Here is a 21,284-nt window from a genome sequence, read left to right as displayed (position 1 = left end):
TTCTAGGTGCTCTAAAATTCACATTTACTTGAATGGTCTTGAAATTCACTCTGCTTCATGGGAGTGCAGGGTAGTTATAAAAAGCTATTTCTTATTGTAAAGAATGTACTCAAGGACGAAAAACTTGCTAAGGCCCCTGTCTTGAAATTAGCTCTGTGCAGATGGACACCTGACTTCTCTGGGGCTCTGCACAGACCCAGGGGCCTTCCTAGAGCCCTATGGAAATCATTGGTCTGCCCACATACAGTAACTCCCCAATTAATGTCCTCTCACTTAACACTGTTTCGCTCTTACGTCCTTGCTCCATTACAGAATGTGCTCGTTTAAAGTTGTGCAATGCTCCGCTATAACATTGTTTGCCTGCCTGCTTTGTCCACGGCTGGCAGCCCCCCTATCAGCTCCCCTATGCCCCTCCCCAGCACCTCCCGCCTGCTGGCAGACCCCGTGGATCAGCACCTTCCCACTGCTCCCCCTGCCTCCTGCCCGCGGCAATCAGCTGGTTTGCGGCATTCAGGAGGCAGAAGGGACGGGGGAGGAGTGAGGACGCGGCCTGCGGAGTAAAGGAGGAGGAGGTGGAGGGGGGGAGAAGAGGCGGGTTAAGGGTGGGAATTTGGGGGAAGGGGTGGAGTGGGCAGGCCGAGGGTTGAGCCCCTTACCCCCGGCAAAGTCAGTGCCTGTGCTTGCAAGACAGCAAGAGGAGCAGGACAATCCACCCTCCTCCACTCTCTGTCTCCACGTCTCCACCACCTCAACCAAACTTCATACTCAGCAGTGATGATTGCAGTATTAAATTGCTTATTTAAAATTGTTTAAAACTTATACCTGTATTAAATTGCTTATTTAAAATTGTTTAAAATGTATATAATGCCTTTTGTCTGGCCAAAAAAAATTTCCCTGGAACCTAACCCCCGTGATTTACATTAATTCTTATGGGGAAATTGGATTCACTCAACATCGTTTCACTTAAAGTCTCATTTTTCAGGAACATAACTACAACATTAAGTGAGGAGTTACTGTAGAGCTCATGGCAGGATCAGGACCTAAACATACATTGGTTACAATAAGAAAAACAGTTGTATATACCTACCCTGCTCTCCCATGAGACACAGCAAATTCCAAGACAATCCAAGTAAGTGACATTCAGTCTTAACTATAGCAGATCTGGCACTAAGTTGGAACAGAGCATTGCCCCATAGCAAACAAATGTCTACCTTCTCCTTGCCAAGTTGCTGTTCTTATAGGGCCCGATTTTCAGAAGTGCTGATCACTTTTTGACTTTAATTGAACTAAGAGTCTGACTGGGCCTTCATTCCCTGCTCCATTTATTTATTTGTTTATTTATTGTACCAGCAAGACAAGGTCTAAACAGGGAATCAACTTCCTGCTTGCTGGAAATTGCTACATCCTCTCCTCTGTAGCCTTTCACACTTTTCTCAAAAAAAACCATACAAGAAATAGAAGAGGTCCAAAGATTGGTAACAAATATTAGAGGTATGTTGTGGGAGGTGGGGCTCTTCTATGTGAGAAATTAAAGACATGAACAAAGGAAGCCACAGGAAATTAAATGGCAACAAATATAAAACTGATAAAAGGAAATATTTCTTTGAGGTCCACAGACTTATAAAATTATGCATTGCCAGAGTATATCATGGAGGCAAATTGTTTGGTAAGATCTAGAAGAGGTTCAGACATTCCCAGTACATGCATAAAGGCAGAAGCAGCAGTTAAACTACTGTATCTATGATAGTAATTATAATGCCACAAATCCTCATGCTTCAGGGCATAAACTAGTCACTGATTACCGTCAGGAAGAAAGTTAACCCATTACTTCACTTGCACAATTGTTTGCTTTCATTATACAATGTTTTTACTTTCCTCTGAAGCATTTCATGGCATTATAGTGACAGGATCGTGGGCTAGATAGATCAGGTCCAGAATGGCATTTTGCACATCTTCCTACAGAAGAAGATAATTTATTGATTAAAAAAGACATTTTGAGAGTGGCTTTGTGCCTCTCTCCCTGCCAGACTGACAGGATTTTTTGGTGTAATCAATCTATTCCTGGGTATGTTTTTGAAGAGATGGATCTTCACCATCTGGAAATGCTAATGACTCACTAACTTGTTCATATCTTTTTGGTTTACTGATACAAGATATCAATCCTGAAATTGAAATCATTGGAGTTAGACCAGGGTTGACTTTGTCCCAAGTTTCTTAAAATAAATATATTTTTCTACTCAATATTTTGCTACAATTCAGTTTTCTTGTGGAGACAACGTTTTCCTCTGAAGGAAGATCTGTTTCTCCTTCATGTAGGGTGATCGGGTGTCTGGTTTTGGACTGGAACACCTGGTCCAAAAGGGATCCTGGTGGCTCCCGTCAGCACCGCTGACTGAGCCGTTGAATGTCCACTTTGTGCGGCTCAGCAGTGGGGCTGGCAGGCTCCCTGCTAGCCGCCACGCCGCGGACTGTGTGGCTCCTGGGTTGGGAAGCAGCCACCATGTCCGGCTCCTAGCCTTAGGAGCTGCCGGGGGCGGGGGGGGGGATGTCTGCGTGCTGCCACGCTCCCTGCCCTCAGGCGCAGCTCCCATTAGCTGGGTCAGGACAGGGGAAGAACTAGCGCCACTTGAGCGCTCAGCAGGTGGCTGTTGAGGGGGTCATGTGGCATGTGCCTCTCCCACTGTTGCCCGGCCTCCTTCTCCTTGCGTGGCTGGGCTCAAGCTGCGGCGCGTGCCCTGTGGTGAACCGCGGTCTGTTGCCCCATTGCCAGCACCCAGGAGTTGGAGATATTTGTATCCCCGTCTTAGAGTGCTGGGAATGGGGGCTGCACCCCCATGCCCCTCACTGCATCCCTCACCCCTCCTGCACCCCCATCCCCCATCACTGCATCCCTCCCCTCCCCGTCCCCCACACTTACCCATCCCAGCCCTGTACCTCTTATAGCACTCTCCCACCCATCCTCTCCACCTCCCAGAGCTGCCACCCCCATGTCCCTCACCCCCCTGCATCCCATTCACCTCCACACACTGCTGGCCTCCCATTATGTCCTTATACACACCTGTGCCCCCCACATCCTCATGCACCTGTAGACTTCTGCCTCCCCCTGCATCCCCATCCACCCCATATATCCCCCCACCCCCATCTTTTCCCCTCCAGTCCACCCTCCTCCCTTCCCAGCTGGGTGGTTTAGGCAGCCCCTGGAAAAGTATATGAAAAAGTGTCTCTGTGTAGGCAAGCGTGTGCATGCACTGTATGTGTGTAAGAGACTGTGTTTTTGTGTAGGGAGGTGCGTGTATTGCCGCACGTGTGTATACCTGTGTGAATAAAATTTGCAGCCCAACTCTTTGACTTTTATTCCTTTTGCTGGCTTGTGCACAAAAAAATTGATGACATAAAATATGTATGTATTCATTTCATAACAAGTTTTTAAAAGAGAAGGGAACTCTAAAAGAATGTGTTATTTCTTAAAAAGTGAATGTTGTTGACTAGTAATTGCAGATGAGCCAATGTATCATACATTTCTCCCCACCTTTGTCTAGCTACATTATAAACTCTTTGTTGCAGACTCTCTCTTTTTATGTGTATGTCCAGTCCCTACCACCCTGGAGCCCTGATCTTAGTTGGGGTCTCTAGGCACTAAACAACAATTGTAATAGTAAATAATGTGGAAGTATATGTGTTAGTGAATGCTAGATGTGTACACATGAATAAACATGTGTATCTGCATGTAGGTATAATTTCTGTGGTTATGCTCTATGGATTTGTATTTGGGCTTCAGGAGTGGGCCTTTAATGGACCCATTGCAGCTGTGATAATGTGTGATCCTAATTCCACACATAAAATTACAATAACTTTAGTGAACAAAAAACACTGGTTATGAAAAATGGGAAGAGGGGAGGGAAAGAATCATGAAAACCTTTGTGAAATTTCATTTTTTTAAAAATTACCCTTTTTGACTATTTTGCTGCCAGCTCTAGCGTCCTGTAAAAAATAAAACCTGAACTTAGCACAATACATCTGTCAAAACAATAAATATGCCTTTTTGGGCCTTACAGTGAAAATGAGCATGTGAGCAAGGGTTGGGAAGAACAAGTGAAGGAGGGAGGGGGAATGGAGTAACCAGGGGCAGGGCCTTGGGAAAGGGTCGGGCAGGGGTGGGGCCTCAAGGAAGGGGCAGGCAGCGGGAAGGGCAAGGATATTCAGTTTTCTGGAATTAGAAAGTTGGCAGCCCTACCTTCATGAAGTGGTCTCACTCATCTTGGTCTCACTCACTTACAGCAAAAAGTTCCTTGAGCAGTATTTGAACTCTGGCTATAAAAATCTTATGATCTTCTGTCCTCTTTTTTCCAATTGTGATTTTTTTTAAAGTATCTGCCTTCCATGAGGTAAAATTGCAGCAAATAGGTCTTAGATTCCAAGGCCAGAAGGGACCATTGTGATAATTTACTCCGCCCTCCTGTATAACACAGGCCTCAGAACTTCTCCAGAATAATTCCTAGAGAAGATCTTTTAGAAAAACATCCAAATCTTGATTTTGGAAAGGTCAATGATGGAGAATCCACCATGACCCTTGGTAAATTGTTCCAAGGATTAGTTACCCTCATTGTTAAAAACAGATGCCTTATTTCCAGTCTGAATGTGTCTAGCTTCAGCTTCTAGCCATTGGATTGTGTTCTCTGTTAGACTGAAAATCCAAATAACAAATATTTGTTCCCCATGTAGGTACTTATCAACTGTAATTAAGTCACAGATTACATCAAAGATAAAAGCAGCTACCTTTATCATGTCCAGGACGCAATTTCAGACCCTTAACTTTGTTATTTCGGAATCCTAACCCTAACCCCCTTCTCCCCCATGCTTGGATAATTCAAAGAAAGCAACAAAATCTTATCAGCAGTGTGACACTGTAATGTCAAAAGTGTCATTAAAAACCATATCAAATGTTAGCTACTAAATGTTAGTAGCTTATCTTGTTTCAAATAAGCCAATTTGTTTGCTTTCACGTGTGCCACACACCTATGACCTTCATTCTTGCTCAGGTGAGTAGTCTTCTTTCTGGCAGTCCCATGGAATTCCCCAGAAGCTTACAACAAATACCCCAAACTGAAGCTTCACTCTTGCAGTATTCATGTGCTTTGATCTTGCATTAACATAATGCCAATCTCCTTTTTCAAGCTGCTGGACATTTGAAGACTACCTACTGCACCAGCTTCTTTCTGCTAGATGCTTCAGTTAATAAGAGATCCTCCAAGCTCAGAAGCAAGCCTTAATTACAGTCCTTGTCCGTTCTCATGTAAGCCTTAAAATGGAAAGGGGAGAAGGAGGAATGAGTTATCAATTTACCCTATATTTAGGGTGACAGAAATCTGTCACCGGATTATATTTCCTTTGCTTTCTGGAATCAGCAATGAGTCTTCTGAAGGCAAGATGTACACTTTTCCTGGTTTAGACAGCTAAGTACATACCCTATCCCTAGAATGATCAGAGGCAGAGCAGACAGCACCCTAATTCATAGAAAATACATGGGTTTCAACAGTAATTCTCCAGTGTGTCCCTTGATTTGAACAAGATAAAATGTCTCAGGTCACATTTTATATGTATATCCACCTGGATCAAAGAGAAGTGTTACACAGAAGAAGCTGCAGCGCACCATATGAAGGTGGTTGAGGGGGAGCCATAGCACTGTGGCCCCCACCCATGCTGCCACCACACCCCCTGCCTGACTGTCCACTTCCCCACTCAGGTACCCTCATCTTCCGGCTCATGAACCCTACACCCACTCCCTTCCAGGAGGCTCAGCTCTTGAGAGAGACCCATTACCATCCCTTCCCAGCAGCCACTTTCTCCCCTTACCTTAGCCCTCCCTGTTGGTGAGCCTCGTCCCCAGGTGAGGATTCCATCATGTTTCCTAGCAGATCCTTGGCGCTGAGAGGAGCCACCATGATTTCAGCAGCCCGCAGCTGAGGGCCTGGCAAGTGGCATGCTGCACACAGGAGCTGCGTCCACTACAGCTACAGTGGTGCTGCAACCCACTGCGCCAAATTGCAACAGCACTCAAATTTGTTCAAGCCAAAAAGTGATTGGGCCATGGGACAGGTGGCGTCCCCAGCTCCAGGGCCTATACATAGGCTTCCTCTTAGTGAAGATGTTGATTTATGTATACAATTTTGCATTGTTTCCTGGGGGCAGAATTATTTATAGCAAGAGAAGAGAATTTTTATTGTGTTTTGAAATTACCATGCTCATAGACATGGCAGATCACCTTTTAGAGAGACTATGGGTGAGGTTTTTACATTCCTGAAAACCCCCTGTGTGCTACTTCACTGGCATACAAAGACTAAGAGCCCTTCAGCTGGCCAGACTGATGCAAGCTCCTCAAAAGCCCTGACACAGCGAGTGCACTAGAGTAGAGCTGGAGCTCGGAGGAGACGACACAGGCCTGTAGTACTACAGGCATTCTACAAAGTACTTCTGCCCAGAAGCAGACCTAAAGATACACCAAGGACTTATCCAGCCCTCAAACAACCCAGAAACAAGAGGGTGCAAAGGTGGTTTAGGGACAGGTTCACTCTTCCTCCCATGGGTTGCAAGATCTGTGCTGTACCTTCCTCTAAAGGGGCTGCACTAAATCTCACCCTATGAGTATATTGTGGGCAAAAAGCAACTTATTTGTCTGTGTGTTCTAATTGTTTGCTGTGTCTGTACCTCCCAGTGGATGCAGAGCTAATCCTAAAGACATGTGAATAGGTTGGCCAAGGATTCTAGCAATACTGAGAGATCTTGTCTAGAAGATGACCTGTTTTTACAGTCTGGTTTCAGGAATCAGTGATTATGTGAAAAACCTGATGTATTGTGAAACAAGAGAAATAGACAATACAGCACTACTATTTACCAGCTCTCTAATGATGTATTGCAGTATATACCATCCCTGATTTTACTCTGACATAATAAGACATAGCAATATTCCTGTAGAAACATAGACTTACCACTGGTATGCCCTCTCATGGCTGGGCGTGGCATAGCCAGCTCTCATTCGCCATTGTCCCTTGGTAACAGCCAGTCTGGCCCTGCAGTGGTCTGCCTCTTCTCATGACTCAGGTCACTTTGAAGTCTCTCTCATGGGATATTGGTGTCCCAGACAGTGCCCCATGTGACACAACTTGTTAATCAGACATCTTCCACCCCTCCAGGGCTCCTCCTCTATTCCACTCTACTGTCAGGAAAATAACCCCAACACTTCTCCCTGGAGTCTGTCAGCCAAACAAAACCCACCAAAAGCAACATCTGCTCCTTCCCCCACTTGAACTTTTAATCCATCTTGGGTGCTCCCCAGCTTTCTATTATTCTGCCAAGCACTGACTCTCAGGGGTTATCTCCTTAAAGTCTTGGTCTTAGCCTGGATCCTCAATGCCAATCTTCCTCCAAGGTTATCTGCCTGTAAATTGGCCCTCTCAGGTCTCCTTCATCCCAGTTATCCTCTCCCCAACCACCAGTTTAATCTCCCTGCTGAAGCACCTTTGTTCTCCACTACCAAGAAAGGAACTAGAGAACCTATACCATTCTCTTTACAAACTTCTTCCTACTCTGAACTTCCTTTCTTCACTATCACTATCTATAATTAAGCCAACCTCCAGGTGCAGCCAGGTAGTATAACTGGCCTCCTAGTCCCATCTTAACCCTTTCATTGCCTGTGTGGGCTAGACGCCCATTGCAATTCTATATACGTTGCATAATTCTGATTGTCACTGTATCTTTTCCCTACTACTTCAGTTGTGACTAGGGTTGGGTATTTGACCAGTCCAAAAATAATTGGTGAACTGAGTGGTCAAATAATGTCAAAAATGGTAAAATATTTTAAAGCCCTAATTTATTAGAATGGTAACAGCAGAGTAAAAAAAAAAGTAAGACTTTATGGTCTCCAATAGGCTTAGTCTTAGATAGATTCTTACACCTAATTACAAAAAATAAGTTACTTAACTGAGTTAACTCAGAAATATGCAAAACACAATTAAATGAATTGCTAAAAAAATTAAAGGATGTTGCCATGATGCAATAAAAAGATAGGTCACCGCCTATATCACAGCATTTTTGCTGGAATGTTTGACAATATTTTACCATGGACAAATAATAGGCTATCAGTTGATGTTCTTTGAGACTGGTCAATTGACTGGTGTGCCAATCCTGCTTGTGACCTGATTTGAATGGCTGTTAATATGGCAAGCTGCTAGAGCTAAAACCAATGTTGTGCTCTATCTGAAATCTTGTGCTGTACTGCCAGCTTTCAAACAGTATAAACCATTATCATAGAATCATAGAATCATAGAATATAAGGGTTGGAAGGGACCCCAGAAGGTCATCTAGTCCAACCCCCTGCTCGAAGCAGGACCAATTCCCAGTTAAATCATCCCAGCCAGGGCTTTGTCAAGCCTGACCTTAAAAACCTCTAAGGAAGGAGATTCTACCACCTCCCTAGGTAACGCATTCCAGTGTTTCACCACCCTCTTAGTGAAAAAGTTTTTCCTAATATCCAATCTAAACCTCCCCCACTGCAGCTTGAGACCATTACTCCTCGTTCTGTCATCTGCTACCATTGAGAACAGTCTAGAGCCATCCTCTTTGGAACCCCCTTTCAGGTAGTTGAAAGCAGCTATCAAATCCCCCCTCATTCTTCTCTTCTGCAGGCTAAACAATCCCAGCTCCCTCAGCCTCTCCTCATAACTCATGTGTTCCAGTCCCCTAATCATTTTTGTTGCCCTTCGCTGGACTCTCTCCAATTTATCCACATCCTTCTTGAAGTGTGGGGCCCAAAACTGGACACAGTACTCCAGATGAGGCCTCACCAGTGTCGAATAGAGGGGAACGATCACGTCCCTCGATCTGCTCGCTATGCCCCTACTTATACATCCCAAAATGCCATTGGCCTTCTTGGCAACAAGGGCACACTGCTGACTCATATCCAGCTTCTCGTCCACTGTCACCCCTAGGTCCTTTTCCGCAGAACTGCTGCCTAGCCATTCGGTCCCTAGTCTGTAGCTGTGCATTGGGTTCTTCCGTCCTAAGTGCAGGACCCTGCACTTATCCTTATTGAACCTCATCAGATTAAATTTATTTTCTACCTGTTGGAGTTCATGAAACCATTGTTGCTACTCTCCTCAGCACTTGAGGAGCGATGTTTACCTGCACTACAGGGCAAGAGGAGCAGGAGAGGCTGTCAGTTAGGGAAGAGTCATGTCTGCTTTGCCTTGTGTTTGCAGCATAGCATCTTGGCTGCTGACCCAGCTGTCTGGCCATCCCTTTGGTACCTTTCAGTGGCCAAGGCACTGAGGTGGGGAGGAGTAGCAATAAAGCCCATTTTTCTTTTGAAAAATAGGAAAAAATTGAAGTGTAAGATTGAAGAAAGTCCCATGGAGCCTTTTAGTGGGGGAGTTGGGAAGGGAAAGTACATGGGATTTAGGAAACCTTCCTGAACATCAGGGAACCCTAGCATTTCTAAAATTATGTACGAATAACTCTGGATCTCTCTGCAAGGAATGAAGTGGTTAATCTGTCCATTCCCATCAAGAGCAGCAAAGAGCTAGAATTTCACACAAGGGAAAGGAGGAAGGGGGGGAGGAGGAAGTGATGGCAGGATTTGGAAGCTGCTGTTTTCTCAAGTATTTTCTTCGTGATTTTTATTCACTATTTGGTTGGGGGTGGGTGGGTTCTTTTTTAACCTTGCTATTGTGAGCAACACAATGGAGGTTGTGGACTAGTCAAATACAGACTTCACGTGATTGCAAGATAACCTCTCTCCGTGTGTTTTTCTAGTGCTGCGTCACAGCGCTCGCCTAGAACATAATACACTTCTGCAGTTAACCGGTAATACATTGAGCCATGATACTTCAGGAATAATGGTGCACCATAACCCCACACTCTGCCTAACAACACCCGGGGTAGCTATGGCATTAGCATCCCCCTAGTCCTCTCTGACACCACACCCCTGGCAAGCCTGCTCCCCTGTTGCTCTTGCTGAACACCACGTGTTTTCCTCCTGCTCCCGGCAACAGCCACACAGAGGATCAGGAGACCTGGGGACCAGCCCTGTCCCGCTGCGCGCTCCAGACACAGCCCACGCCATGAACCTGCCATTACCGCATCAGAGAAACGCATTGGCGTGGTCGGTGGGTGGGGGGTGGGAAGTACCATTGTTTCTGGGGGGGGGGGGGGCGGATGGACAGCGATGAGCAGCCGAGTGTTTCCCCCTGGATTGGTTTTGCCCCTGCTCCTCCTCCTCCCCCCTGCGGAGGCTCGGAGTGAGTCAGCCCGGCGGTATATAGTGCTGGGCAGGCAGCTCCTGTGTTTGCAGAGCTGTCAGTCCCATTGAGTCTCCTTCTTTGGCACCTGGGTCGTAGCCACCGCCGTGCACCATGCAGTGGCAACCTATGGAGATTAACCCCGAGGTAAGCAGGTGCCGCGCAGGGGGTTTGGATTAGGGCTGCCGGGAAGATGGGGGGGGGGAACTAGCGCTGGGGCCTTGGGTGAGTGGGGAGCTGGGCGAATGGGGGGTCCTGGGGGCAGGGCGAAGAGCTGGGGTGGGGTCGGTGGAGGGGGCAGGGCGAAGACCTGGGGGGCTGGGGTCTCCCACTCTCTCATCCGCTTTGTCTTGCAGATGCTGAACAAAGTGAGTGGCCGGCGCCGGAGGGGCTGTCGGGCCGCAGGAGCAGCAGGCGGGAATGGCTCCTTCTCGCATCCCCTCCGGGGTGGGGCCGGAGCGTGATGTCTCGGGGCGCGGCTGCCCCGTCACGCTTCTGCAGGGGGCTGGGCGCGGCGCGCGCTGCGGGGCCGCCACGGAAGCGGGGAGGGGGGGTTGCAGTCGGGGTGGGGCCGGACGCCCCATCGAGCGGTGCCCGCCTCCGAGTCCGCCCCACGTGCAGGGCCGGGTCCCGGGCCCGGCGGCAGGTGGCGCTGCGGCCCCGCGGTTTGTGCTGTGTCACAGGCGGGGGAGGGGCGGCCTCCCCCCCACCCCCGGCGCGGGGCCTGCCGACGCGGCTGGGCTCCCTTGTGGCTGTGCGGGGGGGGGGGGGGGGTGCGTCCCTGGGCTGGGGGGCTCCTGGTTACCCCTCCGCCCTTCCCTGATGAGAACCCAGCGGGCTGGGTACCCCCCCTGCGTCTTGCTCTCTCCCTGCAGGTGCTGTCCCGGCTGGGAGTTGCCCCTGGCTGGCGCTTTGTGGATGTGCTGGGGTTTGAGGAAGACTTGCTGAGCTCAGTGCCCACCCCGGCCTGTGCCCTGCTCCTGCTCTTTCCCCTCACTGCCCAGGTAGGTCCCTGGGATGCGGGAGGGGCAGCAGCTGGCAGGCCCTGTGCAGCGCTATCCCTGTGCAGGGGAGACAGCCTGCTGAATCAGCAGGGACCTTTGTTTTTCTTTCCATAGCTGAGATTAAACCTACTATATAGGTGATACTAAACAGAAACCACTGGTCCCCTTCCCTTGTATGATGTCATGGGATACGTATGCTGCCTGGCACTAGCAGGTGGCCCACCCTAGGAGTGTCTCACTGTGATGTGTAGTGAACTAACAAAATGCTGACCCCTAAATGTGCATTGCAATTAATGGATACTTTCTGCAAAGGCCAGAATGTTAAAATACCTATTCTTCTGTGGGTTTTCTTATCTGGAAATTCTTTAGATTGACCCTCCCTTAAATCTGCAGAAGCTGGTTTCTGCAACCCTAATACTAACTTGACAAGGCAGACCAACTCAGACTTGCAGAAGAGAATGCTGTCTCTAGCTCTCTCCCTAATCTAAAACTAAGATGGCAGCACTATCTGGCAGGTGGTGCAACTGAACCAAATCATTTACTGTTAAATTCTCAGTCAGGAAATAGAAGTTCCAAGACCTGATAGTCAGATTTGTGACCTGCATCTGTGTATTAGATACATTAAGAACTAATTCAATGTCTATGCATTCTTCATGACAAGATCTGAATTGGGGGGGAGGTGTCGTCATTTACATAGTAAACTGAAAACAACACCAGTAACTAATTTCACTTAGTATTAATTCATTTCTCCAACTCCATCTGTGAAAGTACTGGACTCCAGTGGTATCTTGCTGTCAGTGGGGCTTCCTCAGAGGACCTGTAATCTGCTTGACCACATGACTGTCTAATTAGACAGCCTAGAGTTTCTTCAAGGGACGATAGCTTTTAGATCTACTGAAACAGTACTACTTGTTGTAAGCTTTGAGGCAATAAGTCAAATACTGTAACAGTGATTGTATTAGCACTTTGCTGTTGTCTAAGTTGCCAGTAAAAGGGGCTGCTCACTGTCAGGAATTCTAATATGAAGTCATACTTGACTAGAGGCTCTAATCTTAAATGCACAGTTAAAACCTCAAATTTACTAGAATGACAGTCACAAAAGAATTGTTTAGACCAGGGTGGACAAACTTTTTGGCCTGAGGGCCACATCAGGGTTCCAAAACTGTATGGAGGGCTGGAGAGAGAAGGCTGGGCCTCCCCAAACAGCCTGGCTCCTGCCCCCTCCCATTTCTCTCCACCTGCTCTTTGTCCCTTGACTGCCCCAGTTCCCTGACTGCCCCTTAGACATGCTGCTCTGAGCAGCATGGTGGCAGCTGTACTGCCACATGGCCCAGCAGGAGCTTGCAACCCTGCTGCCCAGCGCACTGGCAGCACAGCGAGCTGAGGCTGTAGTGGGGGACAGAGGGGAGGGGCTGGGGGCTCGCCTCCTGGGCTGGGGTCTCAAGGACCAGGCAGGACAGTCCCATGGGCTGGATGTGGCCCATGAGTTGTAGTTTGCCCACCTCTGGTCTAGACAAACTGTATGCTCTTTAATGGCAAATGAGCTGAAACTACTGGGAGTGTGGGGGAGGCATTCTGATGCTTCTGGCCCTGTAGCTGGCTCAGCTGAAGCTAAATGTATCTTGAGGGTGTTGAGGAATAGAGGCGGCAGATATAACCATTCTTTGTAGGAGCAACCACTCTCAAGTCTTGTCTCCAAATACATGAAATATGGCTATTAGAGAAGCCAGTGACACAAATCTGGCTCCAATTGAGCAAGCTCTTGAGTGGATTGGACAGTAATGAGTCCTTGGAAGTGGATTTCTCAAGCCAACTTTTGTATAGCCGATAGCCCTTTTCTCTGACCTATCAGGTGGAGTTCCATACTACAACTTGGCTCATATGCCACATATACATTGTGCAGTCCTAGACCGATGTCATCCTAGTGGAAGTAAAATCATGTACCTTTGTTCCAAAAAGGGTGGCTTTCTAGTTAACTTCCCCTCTGATGCTTTCTAATCTTCCACAGCTGACTTCCCTGTTAGGCCTGTTAGACTCTGTAAAGGATTTTAAGATGTCTAGAAAATTACAAACCATTGATATACTTGCATGTTTGCAGCATGAAAACTTCAGGAAAAAACAGATTGAAGAATTGAAGGGACAAGAAGTTAGTTCCAAAGTCTATTTTTTGAAACAGACGGTTGGCAATTCCTGTGGGACAATTGGCCTGATACATGCAGTTGCTAATAACCAAGAGAAATTTGTATTTGGTGAGTATGGCTATTGAGCCATTTTCCCCTAAGAGCTTTAAAAGGGAACTTTCCTCATTAGGCCACTCACTGCTGTGGATACTCCAGACCCACTGTAGCTAAAGAGATCGTACACTAGCTACTTATCTTATTCTATTGCTAAGACTAGGTTTGAGAACATCAGATCTGACTAGAAAGCCTTTCTCTGAACATTTCACTACAAGAAACTTAAACTGGCAATGGCTTATGGTATCTGCCCATACTTGAGTGACCTATACCCACTGCTCCTTGAGTAACAGAAGGGGAATATCCAGTCCCTGAGGTTGGACAATAGTGTATTTTGTACATCAGGTCTGACTCTTGGCACCTGAAGTGCTGGGAGATCTGATCTAAAGGGAGGTAATCCAATTTCTATTGGATCTACTTTGCATAAGAATACCATTTTCCCTGGATTTACATGTATCAATGGATGGGGATTTCTCCATATAGAAAATGTGTGTTTGACACTAGTAATAAGTTTGTCAAGTTACTTGAATATCTCTAGAGATTTATCATGTGAGCAATGAAATATACCTTCGCTGGCACCTCAAAAGCACTGAGGCTCCCTAACAAAAGGGTGCTTAGTTTAGCTATTGTCTTAGAATGATAAACTGTTGGGATACCCAGTATGGTAGGGTGTCACCCACTAGTTATTTCAGGAAAACCTGGCATGGCTAATAACTAGAATACCTACTCATTCACTCCTGCTCAGAGTGGAAATTAGTCAGGAAAGTGACTGTAAAATAACACTCTTTCAAATTGATGGAGCTACTTCTGTTGGGTTTCAAGTTAACACCCTTCAGCTCATGGTATCTGAGTAGTTACACAACCAAGCAGCTGGATTGTAAACAGGCTCATGCACCAGACTTCTCAGTTAAAGCACAGGGAGAAATTGTCTCCTTTAAAGACAATATGGTCTACTGGGATGCTAGCAGCTAGACAACATTTTTCTTTCCTTCATGAAGTAGGAGCATCAAACACAGCCTAACCCTCAGTAGCATCAAACTGGGAATTAGAATAAACACTTTAACTGTTCAGTCCAGAATTAATCTGGAAGGCCTTTTGTGAGGCAGGGGGAGGGAGTAGAAAACCACCAAGTGTTTAGGGCTAACGTTCCAAATATAATGGTGCTCAATAACTTACCAGAGACTACTGCATCTGATGGCATATGGTGCCTGTCATTCCATAGCCATAACCAATTTTAGGTCATGTTGGAATACTTCAGTAAGTACTGAGGATAGCATGAGTGTACTGGGCAGCCTAGATACATTGTGTAACATCCTGTAGTATGTATATTGATATCTGTAAACTAGCCTAGCTTTAGTTGGACTCACTCATAACCTATATATGAACACATTCATTGTCTAACCATGGCAAACTCTTGCACAGATGATGGATCAGCCCTTAAGAAGTTTCTCAAGGAAACAGCTGATCTCTCTCCTGAAGAGAGAGCAAAAGACCTTGAAAATAACAAGGTATGAGAATTACTGGATTGGGAAAGGTTTTTTACTGCAATTAACATTTGGGGTTTATTAATCTGTATCTATTTTCCCTTCAGGCTATTCAGGAAGTCCATAATGCTGTTGCCCAAGAAGGCCAATGTCAAGTAAGCTTTGCACAGGAGACTTAGTTTATGATGATGGTAGGGGCTAGATTGCTGTATCGCTATATAAATACAGCTAATTGATGGGGAAAGAGGGAGATTCTTTGGATCATGGGCTTGCTCCAGCTTGACAGCGTTGCATTACACCGGGGTGGCCAACCTGCAGCTCTAGAACCACATGCAGCTCTTCAGAAGTTAATATGAAGTTCCTTGCATAGGTGCTGACTCCAAGGCTGGAGCTACAGATGACAACTTTCCAATGTGCTGTGGGGTGCTCACTGCTCAACCCCCTGCTCTGCCCCAGGTCCTTCCACCACTCTACCCCTTCTCCTGAGCATGCCATGCCCTTGTTCCTCCCCCTTTCCACCAGAGCCTCCTGCCCACTGCAAAACAGCTGATTGCAGGAGGGAGAGGGAGGCCCTGATTGGCAGGGCTGCCAGTGGGCAGGAGGTGCTGGGTGGGGGTAGTGGATGTGGGGCTGCTGACACATTACTGTGGCTCTTTAGCAATTGGTAAATTCTGGCTCCTTCTTGGGCTCAAGTTGGCCACCCCTGCATTATACCATTCCTTTTATTTAAAAAAGGCAAATGGGGAAGTAACAGAACTCCTTTCACAAGTCTGAGTAAAACTTTCAAAAGCTCCTAATTGCCCAAGTCCCTTTTTAAAATGGGTCTTAGGCTAAGTTACTTCCTCTGTCTGATTTTGATGACAAACTGCCATCCTTCTATTAGAGCAAGTATGAGAGGAGCTGAGAGCCTTAGTCCTATTGCTGACTTAGGCTACTAGCATGTTATGTGAATTTCAGATGACTTGTGTATCTCTCCTGTTTCCTATTCCCTATCTATAAAACTTGTTAGTTACATCAGGGTATTAAAAATCTTGTATTTCACAAATGCAGAACAGGATCCAGATTCTCCAACAAACTGGAGCCCATGGTTTCATGGCTTAGGTTAGGTTGCTATTAGATACAGCTGTCTTACTGATTCTGTCTTCTCTCTCTCCAGGTAGAGGAGGATAAAGTGAACTTCCATTTTATTCTGTTTGTTAATGTGGATGGACATCTCTATGAATTGGGTAGGGTTATAGATCTGTATTTGGAGTACTAGGTAGCTATTTAAGCTTGTTTGTAATCAACACATGGGCCTCTTAATTGCTTACTAGGTGAATCCCTGTGCAACCCATTCTGACTGGAAAATATCCTGAAACTAGTATCTGCAAGCTGCCCTTTCTGTTTCCCTCCCAAAGGACTAGACCTCTCAATGTTTCAGGCTCTCTAGGCCACAGCACTTCTCAAATGTGAGCACTGGAGGCTTTTCTTGCAGCCACGGCCTCCTGGGCTGTGACTAAGGGAGGGAAGCAGTGGCCCCTTGCCTAGAGTCACTAGCAGGGGTTGGGACCAGCCCCCTCCAGAGACAAATGTTGGAGGTGCAGGCAGCTGTTGAATTCCCCACTTTCTGGGGGTAGGGGAACAGGCTTCAGCCACAGGGCTTCAGGCTCACCACCCATGCCATTGTCCCTGGGCCCAGCAGCTTCCCTGCCCGCCTCCCCATTCAGGGCTTATTCTTGTCCCAGGCAAGTCCAAGTCTGCTGTGAAAAATGATGTTAACAAATATCACTTTCTGTAGCAGACTTAATATCTAGCAAGCTGTTCAAAATTTTTTAAACTAAGACAAGAACATGCAAAGCACCTTATTTGTTTCTATTCTCTTTAGGTCCACTAAAGAATAGACCACTACCTTTTTTAATACATATGTCCAAATCATTGCAATTTATATAGGTTTTTCAGATTCTGTATGTGCATATTTGTTTTTCCTAAAGTTAATTATTTTAGGAAAAATTGTCAGCATGGCCACCAGCAAGAGTTGGTGACCATACTCCGTCACAAAAAAATTGTTAAAATCCTGCTCTAGGATAATACTAATTTGCCCTATTCAATTCCATGTTGTGGCCACACTTGACTGACCTTACCAGTAAGGAGTCTTGCTCTACTATAATAGCTCCTGAATGATTAGGAGGTATGAGCTCAGGAAACAACTGTCTACAAACACCAAAATTAGACAGCATAGAACTAACATTACTTGACAGCACAGTTGGCTTTTTTAATGAGGTTGTTTCTTTATAGATGGACGCATGCCATTCCCTGTAAATCATGGCAAAAGTTCAGATGACTTGCTATTGAAGGTAGGCTCACTTACTTCAGTTATGAGTTCATAGTGTCTATAGACCTGGGGGATTCTAAAGCTGCATCTCTGCAGCATGCCTTATTGAGCCAATTGCTGTGCTAGCAGACCAATTGTAGTCACTTGGTTTGAAAAACCTCAAACTGTATCATTAGCTGCTTGGTAGCATAGTAAGCAGATGCTACAGGGCTAGGTTCAAAACTCTCTAGCAACAAATACCCTTGGTTTAACAAGGATGGCACACAGATTGTCAGGTGCTTTTATGATTAACTTTTGGAGACTATAGCACAGCCTATGAGTACTAAATAAGAACTTGTCTCTCTAAGGGTTCTGCCAAGATCTGCAGACAGTTCACAGAACGTGAGAGAGGAGAAGTTCGCTTTTCTGCTGTGGCTCTCTGCAAGTCTGCCTGAGATGCTGAAGAGGGAGTTGAAGGAAGGCAATCTAATAGCACATCAGTAAATGCAGTCTCTAAATCTTTCCTTGCTTCAGTGCTTGTTAAATGCAGCTGGTCTGGCCAATCTAAACAGGTCTGCAACACTACTTCCACCTCCAGTATACACAAGCAACATCTGAGCTTAAGATAAATAAGCTCAGACTTCAATATGAACTGTTCTGACAACTGTCTTTGGATTCTTAGGGCCCTGACTCTTTACAGTTCAGTTAAAAAATGCTTTACATGGCTTGTTTAACCTGTGCCTGTAAGTTAAGCTGTTTGTAATTTCCTGTACTTAATAGGATAAATAAACTCTTCTGCTGTTAAAGTGACTGGATTAGTCTCTTTCAATGTGGATGTTCATGTAACATGATTGCACACTCAAAGTAGGCCTGATAATGGTGTTTCTCACTAGAGGGCAGTGAGACCTAATAGAGAAAATAGCACTTCAAACAAGAACAGGAATTGCAGGCCCAAAGCATAGGTAACAACAATTCTCTAATGCTTAAGTTACAGGTCCTGGTTTTGGGCTACTAGGGGTAGAATATCCCTTTTAAGAACTGTTCTCTAAACTTTCATTCTTTGCTCTAAAACATCAGTGTCCTTAATCACTACTGGATATGCACATCTCTTGGCATGGATGAAATACTCATAAGGTAATGAGGCACAGTAATGCTGTATTGACTAAGTATAGCCACACTCCTGCTTATATCAGTGTAACTATGTTGCTCAGGGGTGTTTTATTTTTTTAAAAAAAGTGCACATCCCCCATGCGATAAGTGGTGTGGATAGCACTGTTAAGTAGAAAGCTCCTGCTGCCATAGCTACCCCAGCTCCCAGGGGCTGGAGTAATGAAGCTGACAGGAAAGCAATAATCCAGGAAGGCAGGCCTGCCCAAAAAAATGGGGAAGGGGTCTGAAACAAACACTTAAGAATCTAGACCCAAGTTTCCCTTTAAAGGAGATGGACTGTTACAGTCCAATCTCTCTTTGCTATTCATTTCTGTGGTGTCCATCTTAAATTTTTTGTGCACTTGCAACCTGTTTCTAGGCACTGGCAACTGGAGTTATTTTGAAGTGATCCATGATGCTCACTTCATTTTAAAAACTACTTTCCATCCAAGTGTATGACAGCATCCTGTTCTGCTAGATATTACCTGGAAACTTTTGGTAGGTGGCGAGAAGCAGGGCCAGTGTGGTATCTTCATTGAAGTAGCCATGCTTGCCTTTCATAGGCTATGAATCATCCTTTCTGCTCCTGAGTGACTCATGCTGCATAGCAACAGATCTGTATGAAAGGCAGTTGCATGCAGTGTGAACACAGAAGAATTCCAGGAGTACAAAGTTCCAGGATGGAGCAGGGGAAGGAGGAAGTACAGAGCCAGGCCACCAATTTAGTGTACCTGTAGGGGTATACTTTTACCCCCACCCCAAGCTTTGTTAGTGCAACAGAATTCTTGTTCCCTTAATTTAAAAAAATAAAGGTAGTTGAGTGCAGTATTTCCGGCTGAGCCACAATGGTTCTCTCAAAGGATAGATGCCTCAGTCTAGCAGATACATGGTCAAACACAACTAGTATCCTTATTGGGGTGTGGATGTTTTGGTTTTGTTTTTTTATTTTAAATAGCAGGGAAGCTTTTATCTAGCAGTGGAAACAAGGCTATTCTCAATTAAACCACTAATCTACATAGGTGCTAGCTGTCCTGTTTTTTGGCTGGTACTGTCAAGAGTCTTGAACTTTTAGGCAAAATTCCAGTCAACCAGTGGAGCGGTTACCAAATTTAAAAAAAAATCAATTATTTGACCTGCCCACAGGAGCTTCTGTAGAAAGCAGGTGAGAGGCCTATAACTCTTCTCCCCACTGTGCCCCTCAGCATCTCAGCTACTTTTCGCCAATGCAGCCTCAGAATAAAGATTGGGGAGGGGAGTAGTCATCTAGCTACACTCTGACAGCCCTTTTTTTCTCCCCAGGCTGCCAATGAATGGAAAAGTGAAAGGAGAGGGTGGTTAATTTCTCCTTTCCTTCTACTAACTCAGACCTCATACCTTAGAGCTGAGGCCAATGTAGCAGAGACCTGGGCCAAGCAAATTGGAGTGAGTGGAAAGGAGGCAAAGAGAAAATGAGAGGGGAAGAGAACTGAGGCAGGGGAAGATGCACGCAAACTTTGGGAACAAGAACAAACAGCAGGAGATTTGAGGGCTTCCTCTGTCCCTAGCTACAGGAAGGAAAACAAAGCTATTGCCCTTCCCCTTCCAAAAACACTGCAAGTGATCTTCTATCTCCCTGGCATCCTGCTCAAGAAAAGTGCAGGAAGAATGTAGGACCTTTGGGATCATATTTTAGATTATCTGAACACCAAACACTTAGATGCTCTTGTAAGAGTAATCATTATTTGTAATAAGAGTAATACACAGCACTTTTCATCATTTATAATTGTTTGTGCTGATGTAGTTCATGGTCCCTTTGTGAGGGGCTGTATGAAGACAGTCTCTGCCTTGAAGGAACCTACGGATGTGAGCATCTGCAGGGTCAAACCTAAAACAGGAATAGACAGAGCAAGTAGGCAACATGCTTGAGGTCATGTTGGATGCATGAGGAGTTAGTTTTTGTTTTCCAACTGCTTTACCCTTTTACTACTTAATATCTAATCCTTGTCTATTGTACTTTTGCATCTTAGCAAGGGGGCCTGGAGCTTAGGATAGGTGTTTTATATTGACTATTACCAGGCAAACAAAAATGCATTTATCACTTGCACCAACAGATGCTTTTTAAAAATAACTTAATTTCAATGTTTGTTTTAATCATAGTATGCTTGAAAGCTGACTCTATTGTTTCTTGTCTTCTCAAATTTTTCATTTTGTTTTTCTTATCTCCACAAAAAACCTGACATTGATTTGGCTGCTGCTGTACTCAGACTGCAGCCTATCGTGCTGACCAGTATTGCTTCATTGTTTACTTTTACTCCCACACCAGCTTGGCTGTAGCGATCTGTTGTCTCGTTTTGTTTAGATTTTAAGCCCTTTGGGGGTAGGAACTGTCTCTTGTTCTGTTTGTTTGTACAGTGCCTACAAAAGTGGGGTCTTAGTTTATGACTGGGGCTCCTAGGTGCTATGATAATACAATTACTATTAATATTCCTTTCTCAGATGTGCTCCCTCCAAATTAAACTAATCCTCTTGACCCTGCCTGCCCTTAGCTGGCCTGTGATTGTGCATAATTTGCCCTTATCCTGTTGCTTATCTCCCTTCCACCCAAATTTCCCATTATGGTGGGTAACAGTTACAGGAAAGAGCAAATACTATTAATGTTTCCAAAGATCAAGTAGCTTTTGCTGCCCTCCCCCTTCTGTCTCTTCCCCCCTCACCAGTGGCTCTGCAATTGCCTGTTGCTGCTTTTGCTTCTCCAGTGTGGGAAGAATCTCACTAGGTAAATGAATTAAGAGATTCCTGTTAATTTACAATTCACCATAATGCTTTAGAGCTAGCATGGCAGCCCTAAGATG

At 45.6% G+C, this 21,284-nt stretch overlaps 1 protein-coding gene across 1 annotated transcript; it reads left to right on the top strand.

Moving 5' to 3' along the window:
* Positions 1–10,282: 10,282 nt before the first annotated feature.
* Positions 10,283–18,110, top strand: UCHL1 (ubiquitin C-terminal hydrolase L1). The gene is made up of 9 exons (XM_048848486.2): positions 10,283–10,439; positions 10,649–10,660; positions 11,168–11,296; positions 13,395–13,545; positions 14,953–15,038; positions 15,122–15,169; positions 16,171–16,240; positions 17,289–17,347; positions 17,673–18,110. The coding sequence occupies exons 1-9, from the start codon at positions 10,407–10,409 to the stop codon at positions 17,757–17,759; spliced, it is 675 nt and encodes a 224-aa protein (XP_048704443.2). The 5' UTR covers positions 10,283–10,406; the 3' UTR covers positions 17,760–18,110.
* The last annotated feature ends 3,174 nt before the right edge of the window (positions 18,111–21,284 follow it).

The sequence above is a fragment of the Caretta caretta genome, chromosome 4 (assembly GCF_965140235.1).
Source record: "Caretta caretta isolate rCarCar2 chromosome 4, rCarCar1.hap1, whole genome shotgun sequence".
NCBI lineage: Eukaryota > Metazoa > Chordata > Testudines > Cheloniidae > Caretta > Caretta caretta.
Note: the sequence above shows the minus strand (reverse complement) of the source record. Positions and strands in the feature narration are given on the sequence as shown.